At 37.6% G+C, this 27,555-nt stretch overlaps 1 protein-coding gene across 3 annotated transcripts in view; it reads left to right on the top strand.

Moving 5' to 3' along the window:
- Positions 1-27,555, top strand: part of LOC137239747 (myosin heavy chain, cardiac muscle isoform) — a 51,356-nt gene that overhangs the window by 15,177 nt on the left and 8,624 nt on the right. The window contains exons 2-9 of one of the 3 annotated variants that reach the window (XM_067765368.1): positions 8,134-8,359; positions 8,427-8,500; positions 11,762-11,961; positions 13,907-14,100; positions 14,266-15,361; positions 15,425-15,604; positions 15,674-16,202; positions 22,993-23,898. In XM_067765368.1, the coding sequence (XP_067621469.1) occupies positions 8,178-8,359; positions 8,427-8,500; positions 11,762-11,961; positions 13,907-14,100; positions 14,266-15,361; positions 15,425-15,604; positions 15,674-16,202; positions 22,993-23,898 (3,361 nt within the window). In that variant the 5' untranslated portion in view covers positions 8,134-8,177. Of the gene's footprint in view, positions 1-8,133; positions 8,360-8,426; positions 8,501-11,761; positions 11,962-13,906; positions 14,101-14,265; positions 15,362-15,424; positions 15,605-15,673; positions 16,203-22,482; positions 22,574-22,992; positions 23,899-27,555 lie in introns of all 3 variants that reach the window. The other 2 variants (XM_067765370.1, XM_067765369.1) reach the window with 2 other exon arrangements.

The raw sequence follows: 27,555 nt of genomic DNA, 5'->3' as shown, positions 1-27,555 counted from the left end.
TGTATGTGCATATACTCATTATATCACTCCTCCACCACCAGATCCAGGAGTCTCTACTAGATATGTATATTTTTTACATTTTTTTCTTTTTTAGAAGTATCAAATTTGTTTTTTCATTTCACCTTACTTTCATATATTTTTTTAAACTTTTTATCATTAGATATTAAATAGTTGCCTTCTCTACTAAAATTTGTAATTTTTTTGTATTTAGGTTTCGACTTACTCTATTATTGTCCACAATATCATTGGTAAAATTATCATCAGAAATTCTATTCGCTTTTGTGTTTATCAAATTTTTTTCAGATTTTTTTTCGTGTAACTTTTGTGAAAGCTTACTTATATCTTCTAGTGAAACTAGATTATTTAGTAGATCTATAGGACGGTGCCTAGTTGTTGAATGTATTGTATTGTTATATGATACTATCGCTTTTAAAACTTGGTCTTGCAGTTCGTCTTTGTTGTTTGGATCCGTGTTAAATAACCGTATGTGTTCGTTTAACGTACCATGGAGTCTTTTCACATCAGCGTTACCAGTTTTATGATATGTAGTAGTCGTATAAAAATCTATTTGATTATCTTTCAAAAACTCCCTAATAGCAGCCGTGTCTAGCTCGTTGTCCGAAACTATATGCTTTGGCTTGCCTAAGTACTGAATTCCTTGTTTGAGTGCCTTGAGTATTGACACCCAAGTTATATCTTCCAGAAAATGAGCGGTGGCATATTTCGTTATTTTATCTATCGTTGTTAAATACACTTTTCCACGCTGAGGGTACCATATATCTACATGTATAATACCGTTATGATGTTTTGCTGTAGGACTAATATTCAAATTATGTTTTACAGGGTTTCGGTCATATTTTGCTAGCTTACAAATTTCGCAATTGTTGATAAAATTTTTTATTTCTTTTTGTAAGTGTGGATAAAGTAATCTTTCTGAATTTCTTCACAAACTTCGACAATGCCTCTATGGTTATTTTTTAAATGTGTGTTTTCTGTTATTTCTAAAAGTTGTTGTCTATTAACTACATCTTCTAGAAAAGTAGATGACTTTAGTAATTTTAGATTGTTATTTTTTGCAAAATAGTGAATGTAGTAAGATTGAAATTCCGTAAATAATTCAATATTTGGGCAAAAAATTGCTAAAAGCCCTTTCGTAGGAAGCTTTTCCTTCATAAAATTTAAAAGATTGGTATTATCAGCAATTTGTAAATAATATCGAATTTTCTTTTTAAACATTATAATAGTTTTACATGAATTAAAATTTGCGTTTTTAATGACCATTTGGTATATGAAAACATTTAATGGTTTTTCTGTTATCTTAATATAATCAGTGCTATCACTTTCCGCGCTATGTACTGTGTTAACATCTTCGTCAAACAGTTCATGAAGATTTATCACCACTTCATTTTCAGAAGGTTCGTAGTTGAGCCTACTTAAACCATCAGCAACCACGTTTTCCTTGCCCTTTATGTATTGGACATCAAAATCGAACTCATTCAGTTTTATTTTTCATCTTTGTAACTTGGCGTTGGGCTCTTTTAAATTGGTTAGCCACACCAATGGACGATGGTCTGTTTTTATAGTAAATCTACGTCCAAACAGATATGGTCGGAAATATTTTGTAGCCCACACAATTGCGAGTAACTCCTTTTCCATAGTACTATAGTTCTTTTCGTGCCCATTCAGCGAACGACTTGCAAGGGAAACTACTTTGTTGCCTTGCATAAGAACTACACCTAATGCAAAATTGCTTGCATCAGTGACAAGTACAAACGTTTTGTTGAAGTCGGGATGGACAAGAATTGGGTCTTTTTTTATTTATACCTTCAGCTTTTTGAACGCTTCTTGATAATCTTTATCATTTATATTCACCTTTGCTCCTTTTTTTAAGTATCTTACCATGTGGTGAGCTATTTTGGAGTAATCCTTGATAAACCGCCTATAAAATCCTGTAATTCCTAAAAACGACTTAATTTCCTTTTGAGTTTGGGGCAATTAAATTTTGTCTATTGTTTTACATTTTCTGGGTTCGGTCTAATACCATCCGAAATAATAACATGGCCCAGAAACTCTGTTTCTTTTGCAAGAAAAGTACATTTATCTACTTGTACTTTAAGGTTGGCTTCGCTTAATCTTCTAAGAATTTTTCCTATGGCTTCGAAATGTTCTTTGGTGCTTGTAGAGAAAATAAGCACATCGTCTAAATATACTAGGCAGATTGAGCCAATGTATTCCTTCAATACATTGTTAATCATCATTTGAAATATGTCGCTGGAGCATTTCGGAGTCCAAATGGCATACGAAGGAACTCATAATGACCATTAGCCGTTGAAAAGGCTGTTTTCGAAATATCGCCTGAATGCATTTCGACTTGGTGGAACCCCTTGGCCAAGGCCAGTGTCGTAAAATACTGACATTTTCCTAATTTGTCAAGTATATCCTCTATATTTGGTATAGGAAATCGATCTTCAATAGTTATTTCATTAAGCTTACGGTAGTCTATAACTATTCGCCAACTTTGTGTTAAAGAACTGTCTAACTTTTTGGGAACGACCCATATGGGGCTATTATATGGACTGTTTGAATGTCTAATGTTGCCTTGTTTCAACATATTTTCTATTTGTTTATTTACTTCTGCTTTATGCACCTCTGGATATCTGTATATCTTAGAATATATCGGCAGATCATTTTTGGTTATAATTCTATATTTGATTTCATTGGTAAAAGTTAGATTATCATCTTTTTTATAGAAAACGTTCTTATACCTGTTAATAATTTTCAACAACTTTTCTTTTTCGTATGCTTGCAAATGATTTGTTTTTATTGTCGAGGCTATATTATGCTTTTCGATTTCACAGTTGAATATTTCAACAGTAATTTGGCTTGTATGCTTTCTCATCATACTATTCCTCTTCTTCGGAATAATATATAGTTATAACCGCATTTTTTGTAATAAATTGTCTATTAGGAAGGTCTATAACAGAGTTTAAATCCCTTAAAATATTATTTTCTATTATTCCGTCAAATTTTTCATTAAACTTACATTCTACAAATTCGCAAAAATAATTTTTCAAATTAAATTCTTTAAACAAAGGAAACTTGCAAAGCTTTTTGATTAAAGTTTGCATTCCAAGAGCCCGTGCAGTTACATATACATCCTGCTTAAAATCAGGGTGACAAATCCCAGGGTTAATTAAGCTAAACTCAGCTCCAATATCAATTATGAATTTTAGTTTTTTTAAAGGGGTTCTTATCACTACGTAGGGTAGTTGTGTTCGCCGGAAATGGGAAAATTTACACTAGAATTTCCTATTTCCATTGGCTCAACTTGTTGGGTATTTGTGGCCGGAATATATTGCCTAATTTCGGGATGATAAGCCCTGCTGTTTAATAGTTGTTGACTTCTAATTGTCGCTCCTGAAACATTTGTTCTACGAGTTTGGTTTGTTGAACTACCAAAATTATTACCATATTGAGTGTTATAATATTGTTGGTTATTATTTCTAAGACTGTTTAAAACTTGTGGAGGTGGGGGTGGAGCAAAATGAGCATTTCCGGCATTATAATGCGGCGATGTAGGTTTGTCGATATTGTGGTTGACAGTTTGTGTGTCGTAGTTGAAGTTGTTTGTATCAAATTGATAATTTGTAACCGGATATTTATAATTTTTGGTTATCATTACTAAAATTAATTCTTGGTTTTGTATGCAAATAGTCTTGTTTAGCAGGTCCAAATTGCGTATAATTTTGATGTCTTGCATCTAATATAATTTTAAAAGCATCTTCTAACTTTTGAGGGTTTCTTGAAAAAATCATTGTACGGGTATGTTCTGGTAAGTGGTCTCTAAACGTGTTAAGTGCAATTCTATTTATTTCTTCCGTTGAATAAGTATTTTCACCATGAGTTAAATACCTGTTGTGAATTTTGTTAGCTAGTTTATTTAACTGATAGTAATAACTTTCCATGGTATCTTGCAAACTACACGTTTTTAAGTTGTCCATTAAGTCATTACTGTTTTCCTTTTCCCCAAAATTCTTTATGAGTATATCTTTTAAAATCTCCCAAGTGTTTACATTAGGATGTCTATGGATTGCTTCCCTAGTCTTGCCTATGCATTTGTTCTTTATGTAACCAAAAAGTATTTTTACATTGTTAGCCTCGAATTCTAAAACAGAAGCCATAATATCGTTGACTTGTTGAATGAAATCTGGTAACTGATTGGAATCATTTCCGTCAAAATTTTCAATGTTTTTTATACAAGTAAAAACTAGATTAAATCTCCTTATTTTTAAGGCATCCATAATTGATTATTTATGTTTGATGTGTTCAAAAGAAAACAAACAACAAAAAAAAAAAAAATTAAGATTATGTGCTATTATGCACTAAAGCAGCTAACAATACCTCGTATAAAAATCTATTATCAACAATAAAAAAGTATATGTACGTACTTACATACATGTATATATTGCATGACTAAGTACATATGTACATATGTAATTATTCTTTAAAATTGTTCGATGTTGGAGTTTAAATAATTGACGTTTCACGTTGTGCACGATCTTATACTACGTTTCCACCAAACCCAAACTCCGTGTTTGCCAGTTTCGTAAGACTGTTAAACCATGTCTAAAAATATCGCGTAAGCTATCGAAAAACACGTTTTAACTTCGGTATCAATAACGCGAAAGCAAAAATCAAAAGTTACATTTCTGCCAAGAGATATTTGGCATAAAAGAGTTGACAAACACGGAGTTTGGGTTTGGTGGAAACGTAGCATTATGCTAACTGATGCTGATGATTCTCTGCCTGCCACTATTGCGCCCGCTACTCCCACTCCTACCTCCTTGGATGTAAGAATTATATTGAGTTTTTGTTGTTACTGCTTGCTCTCTTTCTGCGTTGTATGTACATATACTCATTATATCACGATATACATATTTTATAATATAATTTTGTTCAGTTTCTGTAATCCGTACTCTATTTTTAATCTGATTAATGGTTAAATTTGTAGACTAATAAATAAAAAAATAAATATGTAACTATATAGTTCAGAAATCTTTTAACAAACCCTCTATTTCAAAATTGTTTTTGGAGAACGCCTTACCCAAGAATATCTATCTCAGTATAAATTCAAGTACGTACAACAATACTAAGATAGGAAGTTTTTAAAACAAATCCTGAGATAAGGTGTTTTTAAAAAATGTTTTGAGATAGGGCGCTTTCGAAACGGCATCCGGAATCGGGTGATATTCCACTCATTAGTCGATATAATTTATTTAAGAATATTTTAAATAGGGCAACGACTTAATAAATAAATAAATGTAAGGCGCGATAACCTCCGAAGAGATCTAAGGCCGAGCTTCTCTTCCAATTTGCGTCGTGCTCCTCTTGATTTTTCCCTACAAATTGGCCGGACGGGACCTACATGTTTTATGCCGACTCCGAACGGCATCTGCAAGGCAGATGAGTTTTCACTGAGAGCTTTTCATGGCAGAAATACAATCGGAGCGCTTGCCAGACACTGCCGAGGGGCGACCCCGCTTAGAAAAATTTTCTTCTAATTGAAAAATCTTATTTCTAAAATTTTGATGTTGCTTTGCCCGGGAGTTGAACCCAGGGCATACGGTGTGATAGGCGGAGCACGCTACCATCACACCACGGTGGCCGCCAGGGCAACGACTTGGATCAATAAAAAATCGTCGGCTTAGAGTGCACATTTGCTAAGTACCATTTTTTCAAAACATGACTTCTTGATGCAGTTTGCTCTCAATGAAAAATTCAAATAGTTTGCTGACTGCCATTTAGAATTCTTTTTATGTCGGTTAGTAGGTTTGCCCTCTAAGTCGACGAAGCATATGTTTAATACAGTACCTAGCAGACTTTATTCTGCCCGAAAAAGGGTTTATTTGTGTTTAAAAAGTGAACTTCGCTTCCCCTCTTCACTCTCTTTTCCATTGTCTTCTATTTTTGGTCTCATTCTTGCCCATCCCTTGTTTAATTATGCTCCCTTCAACTATCAAACTCACTCCCACTCCTGTTTCACTCACACTCTATATCCCACTGCCACTCTTACTCTCTTCCCACATCTATCCCCACTACAACTAACACTACCTTTCCCACTATCTCTTCCATTCCTAGTCCCACTCACTACTCCCCTCCCACTCCAAGTTCCGCTCCCACTCCCACTCATTCTACCTATCTCATCTAATTTTCTCATCTCATGGAATATCTATAGTAAGTATTGTTTACCTGCCTCACCAGACCGCCCGATTTAAATATATTTGTTCATATAAACCACTATGAAATTAAAGTTCTATTTTGAACATGGGATCCTTTTTCATATGAAAGATATAGATAGATAATTGAGACTTTTTCCGCGATGTATTCTCGCAATAATCAGAGGCATATAACATATAGTTAGATTATCAAAAAAAAAAAAAAAATTTATCCTTTAGCCTCTCCCTCCTTATCTTCTTGTTTGATCCCTGCCTTTCCTTGGTATCTTCCACCTTTCACGTTCTCAATTATTATCTCTTCTACTCCCAATTTATTTCCATTCCCTCAACCATTCCTTGGTATCTGCCCCCTTTCAAGTTCTCAATTGATCTCTCTTCTACTCCCAATTTCTTTCCACTCCTTCAACCTCGCTCTATCTCCCTTCTCTATATTCCTATCCTTCCTATTTTCCTCTCTCACTTCCTCTATTCTTATCTCCATTTCCTACTATCACTTTATTTCCTCACCCACGCCCTATATTCTTTTTGCTTCCTCTCCCCTTTCGCTTTCACCCCTTCTCCAATTCACACTCCTATTTTTATATTTTCCATTTTCTCTTTTTGTAACTATATCTTTTAGTATAATTCTCCCTTCCCACCTCGATCATCTTTTGAACCGCTTCCCCTTGCTAAAACATTCACTAACACATCCAATTTGATACCCATATCGTGAAAACACATTCTAAGGCCATGCTGGTTCATATATCTCAGAAGTGATTTCATATTTGGAACTAAAATCCACTTACAAACCATTTCCGATCTTGGCTTATAGAGTTATCAACAAATCTTGCATTAGTTTTTATTTTTAAGATTAACCTATTCAAAAGACTGGCCATATATATTTAAAACAAATTGCAAACAAATCGTGCAGGCCCTGGTCCTCTTGCCGGAAAGAAAGGCTCCGAAACATTCAGCCTGTCGAAGAGAAACCCCTGTACTAAATTTTAAGGAAATCTTACCATACAAGTTTTTCGAATAGGTGCACTGGGTTTAATTGGTTTACTTCCCGAAAAGAAAGGTTCCTCCAATATTAAGCTAGTCAAGGAAGTGCCTCTGTACCAAATTTCAAGCAATTCACCCTTTAAATTACTTCTTTTTTAGAATAGGACGACGATTCCTTCACTTTCAGCCAAGATAAGAAGGAACACGAACCAAATCATGAGTCTAAAGCACCCTGAAATCCTCTTAGTTACACACACACAAAATTTCATCAAAATCAGTCCAGTTTTTAGGAGGATTTCAATGACAAACACACCTACACAATAAATATATTGTGGCAAATATTAGCAGCTCTATACATCACTATGCTGCTACTAAATAAATGCACAACAACAATAAAGTAAGCAGGCACACTTATGTATATGAACACAAGAAAAAGAAACAATCACACATCATGTTATCATCAGCTAAGAGCAGAAGTTGTTACTCACACATACACACGCATATAGCTAAATAATCAAGTATGAGATACAACTGCTCCAGAAGGTATCTTCGTGAAAAGTGTAGACCTTAGGGGAAATATGCGAACGAGGCCACAGAGCGTATAAACGTGGCGCAAACTGAGGAATAACTAATCAGTTTGATTTAAAGACACTATTAGTGAAGTATAATTTTAGTTGTGAAGTACTACACCCAAATTAGTCTAAATAAAGACCATTTTGCAATACTGAATATTGGGGTTATTTATTCGATAGTTCAGCAATTCGAACGTTAGCAGAAGGTACATAACTATCAGAAATTTCCCAAAATTCGTTACAATATATATTAAGATAAGACATAAGTAATAACTTTACATATAATTAGTAAAATAAATGTCTAGCCAACCAAATAAAATAGTTAAGTTCATTTTTATTTACAGTTTCATATTGAACCATTTAGCATTCACAACGATTCTGCATTTAAATGCATCATCTGTATCCGTCGCTAAAAGGTGACCAATTGTGTCCCTTGGGGTTTCATCCCCAGACCCGTTATCCGACACGTTGCAAACGTTGCTTTCGTGATTACAAAGAACATGGCGGGCGGCGGGGTATTGACGATGTGGCAGTCTCGTCACCAAATTTAACAGATGGCGGCAATTCCAGGTAAATGAATTGAAGTTTTTATCAATATATATTTGTATAATACTCCAAAAACTAACGCTCTCTTTAGACCCTCGTCACGTACTTGGACTTCAACACAGAATTTGTCATCATTCAACGGCACGGGGAGTAATAGTGATATTGGTATGCATTTTGGATCATATACTCAAACCTTTATAATACCTTTTAAAAAAAAAGAGTTTAATCACATATTTTATATAAACTAAGCTTCCCGTTTTTGACTTTTGAAGCTTTGCGCCACCACACACACACTTGCACACAAACGTACCCTACGAGTATTTATAGATGCCTGGACTCATAACGCTTCGTAAATACATTAAATTTTTTTAATAATGTACTAGTACTTATTCCTAAATTACAATTTCCACTAACAAAAACAATATTTTTAAATGCGATGAAAGTTTTTCTGTTCCCCTTTAGTCAGAATTTGCTAGCCCATCTATCAAATATTTCTGCGACCAATGATAAAATCCCCTACATGGAACTGCAGCACACGTCTTATGAGAGTAGTGATAGTTGTTGTCTCTATTCCCAATGTAGGCAGAGACGACTAAGCGAAAGCTACCTCTAATAGACTTGCGCAGTCCTTAAGAGGAGGCGTGGCCACTGAGTTTCTTTGCTTGAATTGGTGTGGCCATTTAATCCAATAAAACTATCAGGTAAAAAGTTGGAAGCCTATTTCAGTTTCGAATAAGTCGAAGAGTTTTGTTCTTATCCTTACTGAGCTGATGGTGTGGGCTAATGCCGTATAAGCACTTTATGAAGCTTAAATTTAGGACAAGCAGCATACAGAAAACTCTTTCTTGTAGCGTATGGTCCTTCAAATATATTGTAACGAACTTTGGGAAATTCCGCTTATTCCAAATCTTCTGCTAACGCTCGAATCGCTAAACTGTTGAATAAATAACTCGAATATTCAATAATGCAAAATTGTCTTTATTAGACTACTTTGAGAGTACTTCACAATAACACTTATACTTCGCAACTACTAATATGACTACTCTGCTTGCGCTGCTTTTATATTCTCCGTTGCGTCATTCGCATATTTCTACTAAAGTCTAGACGTTTCGCCTTCTAGAACTGCTGTATCTCCTGCTTGGTAATTGAGCTACATATATGCGTGTGTATGTGTGAGTAACCCTTCGTCTGATTACTACATCTGTGTGTGAGTTGTCTCTTCGTTGCCTTTTATATATGTGTGTAAATGATGATTGATGTGTTCATGTATATACGCGTGGCTGCTTCATGTTTTTTTATTGTTGCGGGGTTATTTATGTAGTATCAGCTTAGTGATGCTAATATTCGTCAAAATAGTTTATATTCCTGTTTGAGCAGCTCAGCTGTCGTTTTCCGTCTATTTATCTTTTTTTAATGCTGGGATATTGCTTTCGGCATAGTCGGATGGTAGAAAATGTATTCCATCTTCAGAGATTAGCGAGTACGTTATGCATATCCCTCGTCATATAGTAATGCGTAGAAAAGTTAAAGCATACTCAGGACTCAAGTGTGCTCTAAACGAGAGAGACCCTCTGGGATAGAATCCATCTGCTATTTGTTCCCCGTACAGTTCCCGACCGTAAACTTTTCTGGTGTCTTTGTGGGCAGTTTATACACTGCATATAAGCCGCTGCGAAGTTCATGAATGCCAACCTGTTGGAGTATGTTACACCATGTAGGCTTAAATTTTGAGCTATAATACCAAATACACCTTCCTAGCCCAGCCTGGCTCTAAAGTGAGCAAGCATGATTTTGATTAATGTCATGACGTGCACAACGGTCATATGCCCTGGCTACTGTGTTCGATGTCGCAAGGCTTCATTCTTTTCCTCTTTTGCCTTGTCCATCGTATTTTCTGCATGGCGCAATTGCCAACGTTGGCTTTCACGAGGACATCAACGAGCCGGATAGAAGGGGGTCCGGACTTTTCAGGTATATAATGTCAAATCGTAGTCCTTAATAAGTTGACGGGGTCGTTATCAGAAAAGATGTTTTCATATCTCTTTTTGCTTTTTATTAGCAGTGATTTTAATATGGTCACAGGTCTGGACATGGGCCGCATATCGCATCAACAATGTTTTGTTTTTTTCATACATATGGAATATTATTTTTGAAGTACGTACTCACAATCATAGTATGATGAGTTTTTAAATATATTTGCTTTTTAATACTAAGCTTTGCAATAATTTTTTGATGAATACTATAACGAATTTTTGGGAACTCCTTATAATTATACACCCCTTTCGCTAACGTTCGAATCGCTGCAACTGTCCAACAAATAACTCCAATATTCAGTATTGCAAAATGGTCTTTATTTAGACTACTTTGGGAGTAGTAATTCGGAATTATACTTTACTACTAGAGTGTTTAAATCAAACTGATTACTGTTTCTTCGGCTTGCGCTGCTTTTATACTCTCGGTCACCTTGTTCGCCAAATTCTCCTAAGGTCTAAACGTTTCACGAACATGCCTTCTAGAACAGTTGTACCTCATGCTTGGTTAATTAGCTATATACATGTATATCTGTAGCTTATATTTTTCTTTTAGCCATATGCGTGTGTGTGTGTGAGTAAAAACTTCTGCTCTTAGTTGCCGGCTACATATATGTATGAGAAATAATATCTCTGCTTCAAGCTGCTGGTTGTGTGTATGGAATATTCTTCGTTGCCTTTTACATAAGTGTGGCTGCTTGCTTTAATGTGTACATGTAAATAAGTGTGGCTGCTTGCTGTTTTTGTTGTTGTGATTATTTACAGCATAGTGATGCTAATATTCGCCACAATACTTTTTGAAGTTGGCAGTGTCCCGTTTTATTAATGAACGAAATGATTAATTTAGTAATTGAATATTTAACTTAAACAATTAATAAAAAAAGCCAAAGATCTTAGTCATAATTTTGTTTGTATTTTGTATTTAACTAAAATATTTTATTCATATTATACCGTTAAATAACATTTCTTAATATTATCACATTTGTGTATATTTTATACGTATGTATGTATGTGGGACATTTATGATCGCTAACATCTGTGGACACCAACATTTGGTTCCTAATTTAATTTTGTGTGGATACCAATCAAACGACTTTTGTATGGAACACAATACTCGTACGCTTAACATCTTAAAATGTAATCGTTATCGTTATCGTAAACGTCTAATGCAAACTCAAATATTAAAAATGATTAATAACAAAATCACTCGAACTAAAACAACATCGTAAACGCACGCACGTATGTATCGTATCGTTCAATTGTACCGTTAATATGGACTCACCTCACGACAACGCACTACGAACTGCATCGTAAACGACAATCGCCAATGCATTGCCAAATTGCTCAAATAAAAAAAAAAAAATAAATAAAATATTGACCATATTTAACTAAATAGTTGTCAACTTCAATGTAGAACTTAAACGACGTCCACAATCATGGGCCTCCACGCCGGACATCGAGGAGGCGGAGAATCAGCAGAAGAAGAGTACCAGTACAAGTTCCAAAAGTGCCACTACAACAGAGAACAATGTGGATGTGACGGTAAATTTAAAAGTGCCACAAAGAAGGCACACAGCGGCCCTGGATCTGAAGGAGGTAATTTTCTACGATAGGCTTGATAAAAATTTTAGAATATTTTTTTTTGGTATCTGCGTACTAAATATTGGGCTGTGGTTATTATATAACGCTTAAGGAACTTAACAAAATCAAGGCATTTAAGATTTCATCAAGCTATTCTCCCCCCTCCGTGGGTCGAGGTGCATGAAATCCTTTCCAATCTCGTGCTGGTATATTCGGGCTTTGTCGCTGCTGTGTATCCTCAGACTTCACCATACGTGGTATTCAAACGTTGGGTATCGTGGGGAACATTGCTCTATCCACCGCCGTCAACCTTCAGCATGTTTTTCTTTGAAGGTTTGGAGCAACTCTCTGCAGCCATTCTAAAGTTACATTATTAGTGCAGATCATCAGTTTAACCCCATTATACCATCCAGCTGTTGCGAGGGAAGTTTAGCGCTTTAGCTGGTTCATTATCCATCATACTAATCAGCTTCCCTTCTACCTATCTTCACTTTTCGATTGACATTTACCCATTGGGGTACTGCATTCAACTAGTGCCACTGCTTCGCTACTTCGGCCATCTTCTTATCGGTGAAAACCGGAGAGTATCAGTGTTAACTCCCTTTTGTATCACCGAGTAAGCTGGAGTCTGATCATTACCACCCTTTGGCTTATTTACTTTCTATGACACTATTTCCCTCCTCTTACTGCATTGCAGTTTTTGAGATACATGGCTTTTTTCTCCTTTAGTTAATTTAGGCTAGGTGGCACACAGTGAACAGATGCAACAATCTCGAGGGCAGGTACGAGGTTCGTTCTCAAAGGACTGCCATTTCAGCAGCATTCATTAAAAGGTTCTGGGAGCTTCACTGTCATTAAAACAACAATAACAACAGTTGCGGTTTCTGCAATTGTCTATTGTACTCTTCAATATGATAGTAGGGTGGGTCAATTTGTATAGATAAAAGTCGCGCCATCGATTTTTCGATAGGATTTGGGCTTGACTTTTTTTCGACTTTGATTTTTAAGGTTTTTTTCATGACCGACCCAAAAATTTCCGCTAAAAACGTTGGTGGTAATCCTGCCTTATTATATCGATCCACCTGTCTTTAAATAATTTACCTTATATGAATAAGTTTTGGGAGGTTCTTTAAAAGGAGTACTTAAAGAAACTCGTTTCAACTTGGACAGTGCGTTGGACAATTGCACAGTAGCTGCTCTCTCTCTGCCCCGTAAAGTATGCAACTGCGATGTGAAGTACTGTGCTCCTATACCAGGCGTGCCGCACGAGCTACAATAGTGCAGTGCCGTTAAGTGCTTCAACTCATTTAAATATGCCCCTTCTAGTCGTCTTAAGAATGCTAGGAGATCCCCAGAAAAGTTCTGCTAGAAACTCTAAAGGGCTCAAATATTTTAAAAATATTGGTGGCTTCGCTAAGGCAGTTCTGAGAGAACATCCTTCGCTCCTGCGACATTATGCATTGCGTAAGCTCACAAAACATCTTCTTTTCTGACTCGCCCCAAAGAGCAACCTGGCTCTGTTAATAGTGCTGTTTGCGCCGATACCAAATAGTTACTGAAGATCACGGATTATAACAATATGAGTCCATGAGATAGATAGGGATTGGCTGGCCTGAGATAGATAGGGATTGGCAAAGATTTCCGCTGATGCTATACATGCCATTTTGTATCTATATGGGAAAACATATATGCCGACCCTTTGATCAAACTCTTCAGCTTTCCAATTTGTGGTTGTAGGCAATGGAATGACAAAAGGGAAATGTGTTGTTGGTCACGATACGAGCATAGGCTTTGAGTTTTCTAACCAAAATTTCTTTAGGTTGATTGGCCTTAGCGGGAGGATATGAAAAAGTTAGACTAGCGACTAAATATACAGCTAGAGTCGGTATAACTTTCTGGAGTTTAATAAAGATTTATTCGAATTTGATTATACACTTTGAACTAACAAATACATATTTAGGCCGAAGATTCCAAAGCAGCATTATCATCCTCGTCTACATCATCAAACTCGCGTTCTACAATTCCAGAGGATCTAATCATTCTCTCCTCAGACAGCCTCGCCGAGCGGGTACGCAAGATGAACTTACTAAAGAAGTTGCGTCAAAGTTCCCGCGAATCCAGTCGTGAGCGTTCAGTTTCCAAGAAGAGTGATGAGTAAGTTAAATGTAATCAATATGCGTATATTGCTGCTTTGTAGCTGTAGAATGTGCTTGTGCTTCATGTATAGTTTTGTCCTTGCTTTTTGTTTTGTGCACCCCACCCCACAACAAAAAATCCACAAATTATGCGTTACTAAAGTAGTGAAAACAATTCATCCAGTGATACTGAGAGCAAAGCGCCACCTGATCGACCAGAACGTAGCAAGTCTGCTACTGCAATAGCTGAAGCTGCTTCGCAGCGCAATTCCCTGCCACCAAAGAAGGTCACATATGCACCAACAACAACAGCATCAAGTTCCACATCGACGAACGCAAGCACTGCGGCGGCAAGCAGTGCCCCTGCGACCACTGGGGCAGCCACGAAACCCGTGAGCATAACGGCTACTACGGTAAATAGTGCGAAAACGAATGCCATGACACCACCGACACCAAAATCCACCACAAGCGCTTCAACAACGATGTCTAAAACAGCAGGGAAAACGAAGCAAGAAAAAGAAGAAGCACGACGGTTGAAATCAGCTGAAGATGTAGAGTTTATGTTGAAAATCAAAGATACGAAATATGCACAAAAAAGACAGACACATGATATGAGTTCGGTGACGACAGAAACCACAGAAACAACGTTGGTAGGAACGAAAGATAACGAGCTGCACGATGAGCTAAAAAGGTTGCGTGTCGACTACGAAGCGATGCGAACGCGTGCTGAGCGTGCCGAACGTGAGAAAAGTGATATTTTATTGCGTCGGCTTGCTTCGATGGACACCGCTTCAAATCGTACAGCAGCCTCGGAAGCGTTGGCGTTGCAACAAAAGGTAAATGAAATGAAAGCTGAACTCGAGAAAGTTAACGAAGAGAAACGTAAGCTGAATTTGCGCATGAAAGAGATCGAGAATAACCCTAAAGGTGGCGAATATGATTTAAAGCGTAAACTAAAGGCAGCCGAACAACTCTGCGAAGAATTAATGGAAGAGAATCAGGATGCGAAGAAAGAGATACTCAATTTGCAAGCCGAGATGGATGAGCTGCAAGATACATATCGCGATGATGACGTGAAGGCGAAAACTAATCTTCAAAAGGATTTAGAGAAGATGACGAAAAATTGTCGCATACTCAATTTCAAGCTTAAGAAATACGAGCGCAAAGTAGAGATAATGGAACAGGAGAAACAAAATGGCTACAACTCCGATCTGTTGGCGCGTGTGAAAAAGCTTGAAGAGGAGTTACGTTTCTCAAATGAGTTAACGCGTAAACTGCAGGTGAGCTCTTATAACATTGTTGTTATTTGGAAAATTCCATATTTTTTGATTGCATACTTTAAGGCGGAAGCTGACGAGCTGCGTAATCCTGGCAAAAGAAAGCCACCCATGTTGGGAGTTATTGGCAAATCGACATCAGCGGATGCAAATCCACAACCACCATTACAATTATTGCGCGACTTGCAAGACTCTGCAGAACGCGAGTCGGATTTGAAAGATCAATTGAAATTTGCAGAAGAAGAGGTAAGTGCAATTGTAGTTTAAATAAGCAACTTTTGCTGATTCACAGGTCTTATACTCGCAACACACAAGAAACAAAAGTTACTTTTGAAATTGACTGCAAAAACTGTCATAACCACTGGCACACAAATAATGGAGCAAATCGAAGTTCTAGCTTTTCCGCGCTCCACGCAAACCACAAATCCAATCTATACTGATGTTGCAATTGAGACTGAAACAGTATCCACATGTGATGCAGAGACTGATATATTGCTGATAACCTGTGTTAATGGAACCATGACAGATAATCCGGTTACTAATGAAGTCGCCACACAAACTGAAAGAAGCACGACCAGCGAGGTTTCACCAACGACATATTTGGAAGTTTGTGATTCATCTTCTGAAATGGCCCACTTTAATGTAGCTGATGCTTCGACAATGACAGAGCAGTGCAGAGAGTCTTCTATCGATACTCACATTGCTGTGCAGAATTTGAAGACTTTCTGCGATCGCGAATGCTTTCCGTTCGCGACGGTTTTTGCAACTGTTGCATCTAGAGCGACACCGAATCTGCTGTTCCCATCCGCAATGTCACAAGTTTTCATGTCGAATGCTGGAGCAGGTATCTTCAATATCTCTATTTTCTTAAACTAGTTTTGAGTTGAGAAGTAGTACGTTCCTAATCCTACTAAAGTGATTTTTATAGATTAAGGTTGAAGGGTTGCGTATGTTTCCACTAGAATTGAACGATTTTGTGCTTCGCCTAAAATTTTATCGGTTGTGAGAAATTACTGATTATGGAAGCCCCTCGCAATGATACCGAAATGCCCCCGAAACCAGTCTAATTTATCTCTAAGGTTTTTAAATGTGACTAAATGTTGAATGGGAGTACAGCTAAGGCTGGCCAAAGCACTTTATTTTTTGAGCCGGGATATTGCTGTTCTTACCGCGACATGGCCAGCACTTTCTCACAGGTTAGGTAAGGTTAGAAGGGTGTGCACTGAGAAATGATGCTAGTAAAATCAACAAATCGGTTCTGTTGTTCTTGACTTAACGGAGATTCGGTGAAATTGATCGAATTATGGTTAATTCGACCGAGTTCTTTGTCAAACAAACAAATTAGTTTAGTCATTTCAACAGAAGAGAAATTGTTGCTCTTAAGTTAACAAAATTCTGTAAAATTGACAGATTCCTGATCAATCTAACTGATTTTTCTGTTAACACAACTGATCTTACAGGTCATTTCAACGGCGATCAACTGTCAATACATGAGCAAATTTCAAAGAGAATTTTACGCTCACTTCGCGCTCTACTTTGTACTTATGACGATGGTGCCACTTGTTGAAAAAAACACCAAAATAATAAAACCATCACCGAAAAAACACACAAAATGGGAAAACTACAAAAAACTAGTTTTTCAGTTATCAATACAAAACAAAAAACCCTTTTTTGAATTTACTGTGCAAAAATTATGAGATACCGGGACACCTATCTATCGGGTACAATTTTGCAACTTCCAAGCGAAATGCAAAATTGCGCCCTCTTGTTGCAAAAGTTTTGTTTGAACGAACAGGATTTTTCCAAAGTTAGTAATATTTTGTTACAGTTTTTACGAATTTTCACTCACGCGAACGAATTTAATAAGATAATAAGAAACATCCTTTTTTAATGTTGATGTTTCCGACAACATAAAAGTTTGAGTTGTTTTGGAATCGCTTCAACTTAAAGTGTTGCGAAAATTAAATTTTCCGAATTACATGTAAAGTTACTCCAGTGGTGAATTACCTTCCTGCGATTTGATTCTTTACTTTTCTATAACATACAATTTCTCTTTTTAAAATGTTACGTCAAACATTTAAACTACAAGTTTTGTTCGTAACAATCAAGTGTGGCAACTACATGCGAAGAAGAAATTGAGAATGAGCTGAGCTGCAACTGAAAGAATTGAGAATCAGTTTTGTGACTACTATTTTCATTTCTATTTGCAAAGCCAAATTCAAAACTATAAATTAAATAAATTATAAAATATAAAATTTGGTGAAAGTGCGTTTAATAAAACAAAATAATAGAGTGTATAATGTTTCATGTGTGCCAGCATATTTGATGTAGCCCAATTGACGTTCGGTTAGTAAGTGCCACCGTAGTGTGATGATAGCGTGCTCCGCCTGCCACACCGTATGCCCTGGGTTCGCACCACGGGCAAAACAACGTCAAAATTTTAGAAATAAAGTTTTTCAATTAGAGGAAAATTTTTCTAAGCGGGGTCGTCCTTCGGCAGTGTTTGGGAAGCGCTCCGAGTGTACTTCTGCCATGAAACGCTCTCAGTGAAAACTCATATGCCTTGCAGATGCCGTTCGGAGTCGGCATAAAACATGTAGGTCCCGTCCCGCCAATTTGTAAGAAAAAGTAAAAAGAAGCACGACGCAAATTGGAACAGAAGTTCGGCCTAAAATCTCTTCGGAGGTTATCGCGCCTTACATTTATTTACAACTTTTTTTGTTCATTTGACTACTAAAACGGTCAATTACGAATCAACGATTTGTGCGTAGTTGATTCAACATCTTGTTGCGATGGATAAAAATTGACAGAAATTTCGGTTGAGTTGATCCGTATTTCGGTTGATTTTACCAGTCTTTTTCTCTCAGTGTGCATGGGAGTTTTTCACACTTCCACTTGAAGAAATGTCTGCCCATTGTGAGTTCTCTCAGTTAAAGTACTTCTTAGTGGTCCTCAACTGACCCATTTCTTTCCCTGATTAACTCTAGTAGGAGTTAAATGTCCACCTTCCCAACCTCTGCCAGACTACGGAAAAACCATGTGCCCAGAAATTTGAGTCGTCTTGTTTGCAATCCTGGAAAAAGACGGAGAATGTGATGAATCGACTCCTTTCCCTCTTCATCCTGACAATTTCTGCAGAGGTAGTTTGTTGATAGACGACACCATCGGAGCATTGGTGCAATAGCGCAATGACGTGTGGTGACACCCGTTAGTACTCTCACTGCAGATTTGTTTAGCTTGAGAAGGAAATCATCCCGATTGGTCTAAAGCGAGTCCGTTGCCCCATCTCATATTCCTTTGCTTTCCTCAGCAGATATCCCAGTGGTGGTAGAACGGTGATGTACGCCTCGCTTATGACCATTTCAGAACTTTTCCTAGCCATGTCATCTGCAAATATTTTCTTTTTATTCTATTTATTTTATTTTAATTTTATTTTTCTTACTGCAGCATTCGTTATGTATCCTCATAAATATTGATGGCAAATAGTTTTACATAAGAAATAAGCTAAAATTGCTGTAAAACAAATCCAATTTTGTTGTCAATAAGGAAAAAAAATTCATCTACTTGAATATCGGTGTGTGCACCAGGACCTTACAAAGGAAGACATATGGGTGTTTTATGGCCGCCAACTAGGCTGGACACCTCCGCACGATATCCGACTTTATTAAGTGAGATCCGAATGCCTTTAAGGCATAAATGTCTGGGACCGTACTATCCTGGATCAGTCTGGCTGCTATTTCTATGACATAGACCTCTGCCTGGAAGACACTGCACTTTGACAGAAATGGAACGTATTTTACATCACCAGGGACTCGAGTACTGCGTTGAATATATTCTACGCTAAAGAGAAGATGTGTGTGATATTCCAATACACATTTTGGATCTGTAAGCTTATGTTTTTGAATTCCACATAGGTTGCTCACCTTGCCCAGAATATTCGAACGAGTATGCAATACTGAAGAAGCGACTTTCCGAAATATAGGACAGGCGAATTAATGGACCAAATATTTTTAGATGTTAAATTGCCTGACATAGCTACCCTTACAACTAGTTATGCAACCTTTTATACTATACCCTAAAAAAATTCTTGACTCATGCATTAGGAGAGGGCGGAAACTGAGCAACGACGTCCAGTCAAAGTGTCTACAAGCAGTAAGAAGAAGAAGATTCTATTCAATGAATGGTTCCAATCAACGAATATCGACAAAAACTGCCTGAGATACTCAGCCAGCACATATGCAGAAGTATCCCTAATTAAATCTCAGCGGAAATTACTTGGCTAGCTTGAATGTCTTTCGAGGAAAGGAAAATAATTAGTAGCGATAAGAGCTCCATCTGTGCTAAATACCAGATCAAATTAAGTGGGCGCATCTAACATATGGTCTTGGTTTCGAATCATGAAAGAGTCGAGTGTAATGACAAGACTGATGAGCTGGCTCGAAAAAAATTGGGGCACAACCAACTTCGATGTGGGGATGCTTTTGGCAGTAACTACCAGAGATACCATTGAATATTTTCTGTGTAAATACCCTTTGCTACTGTTAGCGAAAACCCTTCTAGGTGTCCGGTCGGAAGATACGGCAAGGCTATCTGAAATAGATAACGCAAATCCAAGCTCTGCGTAATACCAAAGGACTATTGCTTCTAAGTTAGGAACAACAAGTTAATGAAAAGGCAGATAATGTAGCCAATAAGGGTGCTGTAACAGCATTCTATGATACAGAACCCTTCTGTCGACTCACAAAGGCATGCACTAGGGAAACCAGAATTAACTGGGAAACAAAGCAGTTAATACAACACTGGATTTTATGCTTGTTGTTGTTTTAGCGATAAATACACTCTACGAAGGTTTTGTGGAGTGTTATCGATGTTGATGGTCCTTTGGCGGATATAGATCCGGTACGTTACGGTAACAATCACCATTAGGGTACAAGCTCGACCATCTCGGGAACGAGCATTAAAAGCCTTCCCGCTCCCACCCCTTACTTCCATGAGGAACTTGAGGTCGCCAAAACTTTGCCTGCTGCAGTAAAATGATTCGCCAGTGGTAGGTGAGGTTGGCAAATGGGTTGGAGAAACTATAAATTGCGTTGGAAACCCCTTGAATCATTTTGGTATTTAGTCGCCTCTTACGACAGGCGTACCTGCCGCGGGTATGTTCCAAGCCTACTAACCCGCTTGGAGAAATTGTTTATACTCCTACTACAACCTACGCCATAAGTTGAATTGTGATTGTGACCACTTCAGATGGCGAAAAGGTTAATTTACTAATGACTATTTTAGATTTGACTGTTTGACCTTCTTGCCATTTCGGGGAGCGCAGAAACAAACAAAATCGCCGTTGGTTTGAATGCACGACTTGTTGAATGTTATTTCAGAGAAATCCTAGTCGGACAAGTTTTTAATCCAATTTTCCACTGCAACGAAACCAGAATTTAGAAAACGCCGCATATGAATGCCCGTTGACTTTATGTCACCCTTTCAAATGTATTGTAACAAATTTAGGGAAATTCCGCTTATTTGAGACCTTCTGCTAACGTTCGAATCGCTAAACTGTTGAATAAATCACTCAAATATTCTGCATTGCCAAATGGTCTTTATTAGACTAATTTGGGGGTAGTACAATTACACTTTACTTCGCAACTAATGGCGTGTTTAAATCAAACTGATTAGTCATGCCTCAGCTTGCGCTGCTTTTATACTCTCGGTCTAAGGTCTAGTAATTTCGCGAACTTCATGCTTGGCTACCAGCCATGTACATGTATATTTGTAGCTTGTAGCCATATGCGTGTATATATGTGAGTACTACTTCGACTGATGATTAGATGTGTTTGTCAGTATCTCTCCGTTACCTTGTATGTATGTGTGTAAATGATGATTGATTTGTTTACGTACATACGAGTGGCTGCTTAGTATCAGCTTAGTGATGCTAGTATCACTAATATTCGTCACAGTATGCTGCTAAGCGTTTCATGACAAAAATACATTCAGAGTCTTCGTCTACTTATTGTAGAGGTACGACCCCGTTAAAAAAACACCATTTTCCTCGCAGCTTCATGTTTATCTTACTGTAGCGTATAGTCTCGGTATGTCCATCATCATTAATTTACGCTTAACCGTTTAAGCTGTTATGGCCGTTCGGTAACAAGTCACGCCAGTTATTCCTGAGAAAATTGCCGCCAATTAGGAGCACCAAGGAGGGTAAAGTCTTCTTCCACCGGCCTCTCCCAACTTAGTAGAGGTCTCCCCCTTTCTTTGTCTTCATCCGTTCGCATAACATGACCTAGCCAGCGGACCCTTTGGGTTTTTATTCGCTGCACTACCTTCATATCTGCGTAAAGCTCATACATTTTATCATTATATGTACCACCTTCGATATTCATTCTCGGCATCACGGACAGGACCGTAATCTTCCGGAGCACTTTTCTCTCGAACACTCCATCTCATCTTCTCTGTTGTTGTTGTAGCGATATGGTTACTCCCCGAAGGCTTTGGGGAGTGTTATCGATGTGATGGTCCTTTGCCGGATACAGATCCGGTACGCTCCGGTAACACAGCACCTTAAGGTGCTAGCCCGACCAACTCTAATCTTCTCTTGACACCGTCTATGATTTCGTTCCATACATCGAGAAAAGGATAATGAGCGACTTCTAAAGCCTGATATTTGTTCGGCGAGAGAGAAATTTATTATTTTATTGCTTATTCGGTCCAATGTAGCTCTGTTAGTTAGAATAGAACAAGTAAGGAAGTCTTAGTTAGACTAAAACCGCACATTATATACCGATTTGTAATCTATTTACTTTTTAGATACCTATAGCCACGTCACAGTTGACAGATAGAGACTGTGAAGGCTTTCGACTATTTGGAAACCCACATTTACAGCAAAAAAATGCCAAAAGGAGAACAACTCTTGCCATTTTTTTGCTGTAAATGTGGGTTTCCAAATAGTCGAAAGCCTTCACAGTCTCTATCTGTCAACTGTGACGTGGCTATAGGTATCTAAAAAGTAAATAGATTACAAATCGGTATATAATGTGCGGTTTTAGTCTAACTAAGGCTTCCTTACTTGTTCTATTCTAACTAAGATTGAGTACTAATCATTTGTTCTAATTGCACAATTTCAGGCTGAAAATTTGAGGAAAAAACTTGCCCGTTACGAGGATGAAAATGATTCGTTAATGATGCAGTTGAAAAAAATGGCAACACGATCCAGAAGTACGAAAACAAGATGAGAAAGAAATAAGCAAAAATTTTATATTCAGCAAATTATTTTAATAACCCGCATTTTTGAATTTTGCACATTTGCACACAAATCCTTTTCCAAAAATATGATAATACACGCATACATATACACACTCAAAATTTTACAATTTACCAATTCGATACAAACTAACTTTAGCTTCTTAGCGCCAAGTACTTGCCATTTTTTACAGCTGCTCATCACCAAAAACCACTAACACATTGACAAAATACACTTACTCAATAATTAAAGCTTTTAACATCGAGCATGCAATTTCCAAACAAAGCCTAAAACTTAAGCTTTTGCATGCTCAAGTTTAATTAATGTCGAAAAGTTTATGCTGAGCTTTTATTTATCCAAAATCTTGATATATCATCTCTTCACAAAACTTTAGCAACGCGCAAACTCAGTCCAGTACCGCATCGTTTAGCGCCCGAATCTGCTGCCGAACGTGATGAAGGCATTTCCGATGAGGATGATCCCGCTGAGTTACGCATACTCTTGGAGTTGAATGAGCAAGAGGCATCAATTTTAAGGAAAAGAGTTGATGACTTAGAAAATGAAAATCGTGAAACCAAGAAACAAGTGCGCGAGCTACAGGAACGAGTGCAAAAAGCTGAAACAGGCGATATAAAATCTTACTTCTCATCGTTCAACTCCACATCAACGAACGCATCCGACAAGCGACTGAAAGCGCTCAACGAGGAACTAATGCAATTACGTAAATCGCAGGCCGACAAAGATCGCCTCATCGAACGTTTGCAGACGGAGATTGCTGCCAAAACTGGCTCGGCGCTACCTGCAGACGCCAGCGTAGATACAAAACGTCAATTAAAATTGGTAGAACAAGAAGCAGCGGTGTTACGTATGAAAATTACAACGTTAGAAAGTGAAAATGAAAAACTGCTAAAAGATAATAAACGTATGCAATTGCAAGCGTTACGCAAGAGCACTTCGACTGATAAAAATAATGTAAGTGGCGAAGAGTTGGCAAAGTTAAAGGAGTCACTAGCCTCAATGGAACGTGAACGCGATGAACTTGATGGTAAATTAAGACGCATATTGCAAGAATCTGAGGAAAAACTACCAACACGTACGCCGAAACGTGTAACCGATTTGACGCCTAAAAATCATTTGAAGAAATGGGTTGAAGAGTTGGAGGATGAGATACGTGAAATGAGAGTTATAGTACTGAATAGTGGTGCGGATAAATTGAAGGAGCTGGAGTTGGAAAAGAAAACACTGGAGGAGCAATTGCAGAAGTCTAAGCAGCGTTTGTCCATAGCTGAGGGTGATATTGGTGAGTAGAAAACGATGTATAGATACAAATGTAAGACTGAGCTTGTTAGTAAAATTAACTTAAGCTACAAAGTGAGGTTAACTTAAAGGGATACTACGTTTGGCCGAAACTCCAATACCCTTTTTGGCCGATCTTTGATTTAAACAAAAGTTTATTTTCTTCTATGCCTTTCTACGCAATTGCGGGCCTTCATCAGGAAAGACATTAAGCTTGAATATCCGATGATGAAGGATGGGTTGTGTTGTTTTTCATGTGCTATTGTACTTGTTTTTACCCATACCTGATGAACGCGCGTAATTGCTTCGAAACGCGTAGACATGAACTAGTCCATTATCATTGCTCTCAGTACCTTGATAGCAGCCTGGCGCCAACTTCTTTTAACAATATTGTAATACACAGGAAACGCAATATTTATAAGCTACCCGAACCATTTCCCGCCATTTGTGTTGGTACGGTTTGGGGAAGTTTTAAGTAAATTGAATCCTCTTCTTTGCGCAGGCAGAGAGAATGCAGCCAATAATTAGTCAGCCGTAAGGTTACCGAATGCTTGGTTTATTTGCATGATGTCACTAAAATATATATCCGATTCATATCCATCGGAAATCATGGATTACTCAATCCAAATTATCGCGGTCGGTAGTTGATATCTTCTGGAAGTTTTACTAGCGCGCCCGTATGATACATTCTCCTTGGATGCCATAGATGGCTGAAAAGATTTTATTGTTAATGTAGGTTTTTCATAGGATTATGAGAACGAGTACAAATGTATCATCTCCTGTGAATCCGAGGTTTGCAGCTCTTCAGCCAATCACTAAAAATCATCCATTTCTATTTCAGGAGAGCCTGGAAAATGTATATATCTCCAAAGCAGACGGGTGCTTGAATGAAGCTTTGCTTTGACAGATATTACTGTTAAGTTTCTCTTGAGTTAACGTGGTGTGATGGTAGCATGCTCCGCCTACCACGCCGAATGCCCTGGGTTCACACCCCGGGAAAAGCAACATCAAAAATTTTAGAAATAAGGTTTTTCAATTAGAAGACAATTTTTCTAAGCGGGGTCGCCCCTCGGCAGTGTTTGGCAAGCACTCCGAGTATATTTCTGCCATGAAAAGCTCTCAGTGAAAACTGAGTCGGCATAAAACAAGTAGGTCCCGTCCCGCCAATTTGTAGGAAAAATTAAAAAAGGAGCACAACGAAAATTGGAAGAGAAGCTCGGCCTAAAATCTCTCGGAGGTTATCGCGCCTTACATTTATTTATTTATTCTCTTTAGCCTTTCGTCTAGCTAACGGTGTTTTTCCGTGCAGCATTTGAAAAATTTATCGAAGTCTTGGAACTATATACAGGTTTTGGTCTGCTTCATTTCGAAAATTCGAATTAATAGTATCAACAAGAGCTCCGATTTCACATAAGTTGACGTATTACGTGGTTTACTGATTAGGTAGTACCGATTGGCGATGGATCTCAGGTTCTCGTTAGTTAGGGCGTGGCAATCTTCCACGATCTCCACCCACATTTATTCCAGACTATCGATTACTTCGAAAAACTTGAAATAGGTGTAAGGGAGACATCCCTGATGGAAAGGAAGGGCAACACGATATAATTGATTAAAGCTGTGCATACTCCGATCTCCTTTTAGTGCCTTTGTAGCCTGTTTACTGCTTGGACCAATATGTTTTAATGAAAGCACGCATACAAACCAGCTGTTATGGTTTTAGGTATTAAGATAATAATATATTCTGTACTTCTTGACTTTAGCGGCGGCGGAAAAGTTCCAAGGTACCCCGTGTGAACGGTGATCTTCAACGCTTTCTTGGCACTCAGACAGGGTACTTCGATAAAAGTATTCCAATTTTTGATAGACTTATTACTACGGAAGTTATTGCAAGAGAGGTCATAGAGCCGCATCATTCATAGACTTTATTTTGTACTGAAAGATGCAATAATGGCTTAGTAGCTTTAACACTGGGTTAGTTGGGGTGCTTCCAGACAAATACTACTTCTCATCCTTCCACTACCGATCTTTCTCCCTCACTTTGTTTAGTACCGGGGCACAGCGATATTGAGGCAAATGAATTTGCAGATGAGATGACGAGGAAGCTAGGCGGACAGCTCCATAAGATCACCACTGTGTTTTCTACTGAGGAATATCGAGCAATATGAGTTTAGGGCACTCGCTGTGAACCAACTGGTATGATTGTGAGGTCTCAACGTCCTTATGGTCATGTTTGGGTAGAAAAGGACTTACTGTCTTCTGAAGGAAGAAGAGATCTTTCACTCCTAATTATTGATGTTGTTTTTATTTTTATTTTCGGCCTTTCAAAAGTTATATCAAGAAGAACTTCCCAGCTCTAGGCCACACATATATATTAATAATAAAAATGAAATTAATTATACCATATATGTTGTATTTATTTATTTTGTCGATATTTCGATTTCAATTTGAAATCATTTTCAGGGCTGTAAAAAATAAATTTTTCTATGTATAAAAACCACAAATGCACAAACATAATCTAACACGTACACTTGTGAATGCACCTTGTCGACTAATTTAAAATTTCAGTGCAGAACACAGAATATCATAAACAGAAAACAAAGATGTATACAAATAATAAACAGTAATATAAACAAAATATCTGCTAACAACAACGTATATATTAACTTGTTGGACACCCTCAGCATTATTGTTGCTAACTTCTCTTCATTACCAAATGTCTGTATGCGTGAGGAATGTTGTCGGTGTCGCTCTTAAAATACTTGCGTATGTCATTAGGTGCATTGATAATATGTAACATTTCGAGAGTGTACCGCTTGGAATATTGTTTTTCTTCTTGCAATATTGTAACATTCTCTAAGTCCGGAGAGTGTCCCGTGGTCTTGCAATGTTGCGATAAAGCCATTCTGTTGTCGTTAGAGTGGTCGCGATTTTTGATGTTCGATTTGTGAGCGGAAATCCTTGTCTTTAGTTTTGATTTAGTAGTACCCACATATACTTTGTTGCATACGTGGGACCCGTCGCCATTACATTTAATTTTGTATATTACGTCGGATTTCTCGTATTTTTCGATTTTGCTTTTTGTATTGCTGTATATTTGTTGTAGGGTATTTTTATATTGGAACGCGATTTGAAATTTTTCTTTGTCATACATGTTTGAATGTTTTATTCGGTTAGACAAACCAGGTACAAATACGGCAGTCTTATATATTTTGTTTATGTTTTGTTCTTTATTTTTATTCGTAGGTAAAATTGGTGCATATAACCATTAATAAGGTGGATCGGAAAATCGTTGTTTTGAAGTATTTTTTTGATGATGCTTATATTTTTCGGGTGGTATATTCTATCGCTGATAGAGAAAACTCGCCTGATAAAATTTTTGGCAGTGTTTATTATTGTACTCCTATCATGTTTCGAGTTAAAATTTATTAACCTCCCGGAAGCCGTAGGCTTTTTATAGCAGTCAAAGGTTAGGTGGTTGTTATTTCTTATTACTACCGTGTCCAGAAACGGTAACATTCCATTATTTTCCATCTCAGATGTGAATTTTATTGAGTTATGAAATGAGTTCAAGAGGCCCAGCATTTCTTCAACGAAATCTGTTTTCACAATAGCGAATAAATCGTCAACGTACTTTGTGAGCAGACGAGGTTTGTGCCGTGAT

Source organism: Eurosta solidaginis, chromosome 2 (genome assembly GCF_040869045.1).
Source record: "Eurosta solidaginis isolate ZX-2024a chromosome 2, ASM4086904v1, whole genome shotgun sequence".
NCBI classification, from domain to species: Eukaryota; Metazoa; Arthropoda; class Insecta; order Diptera; family Tephritidae; genus Eurosta; species Eurosta solidaginis.
The sequence above is the reverse complement of the archived record's forward strand: the minus strand, read 5'-3'. Positions and strand labels throughout refer to the sequence as shown.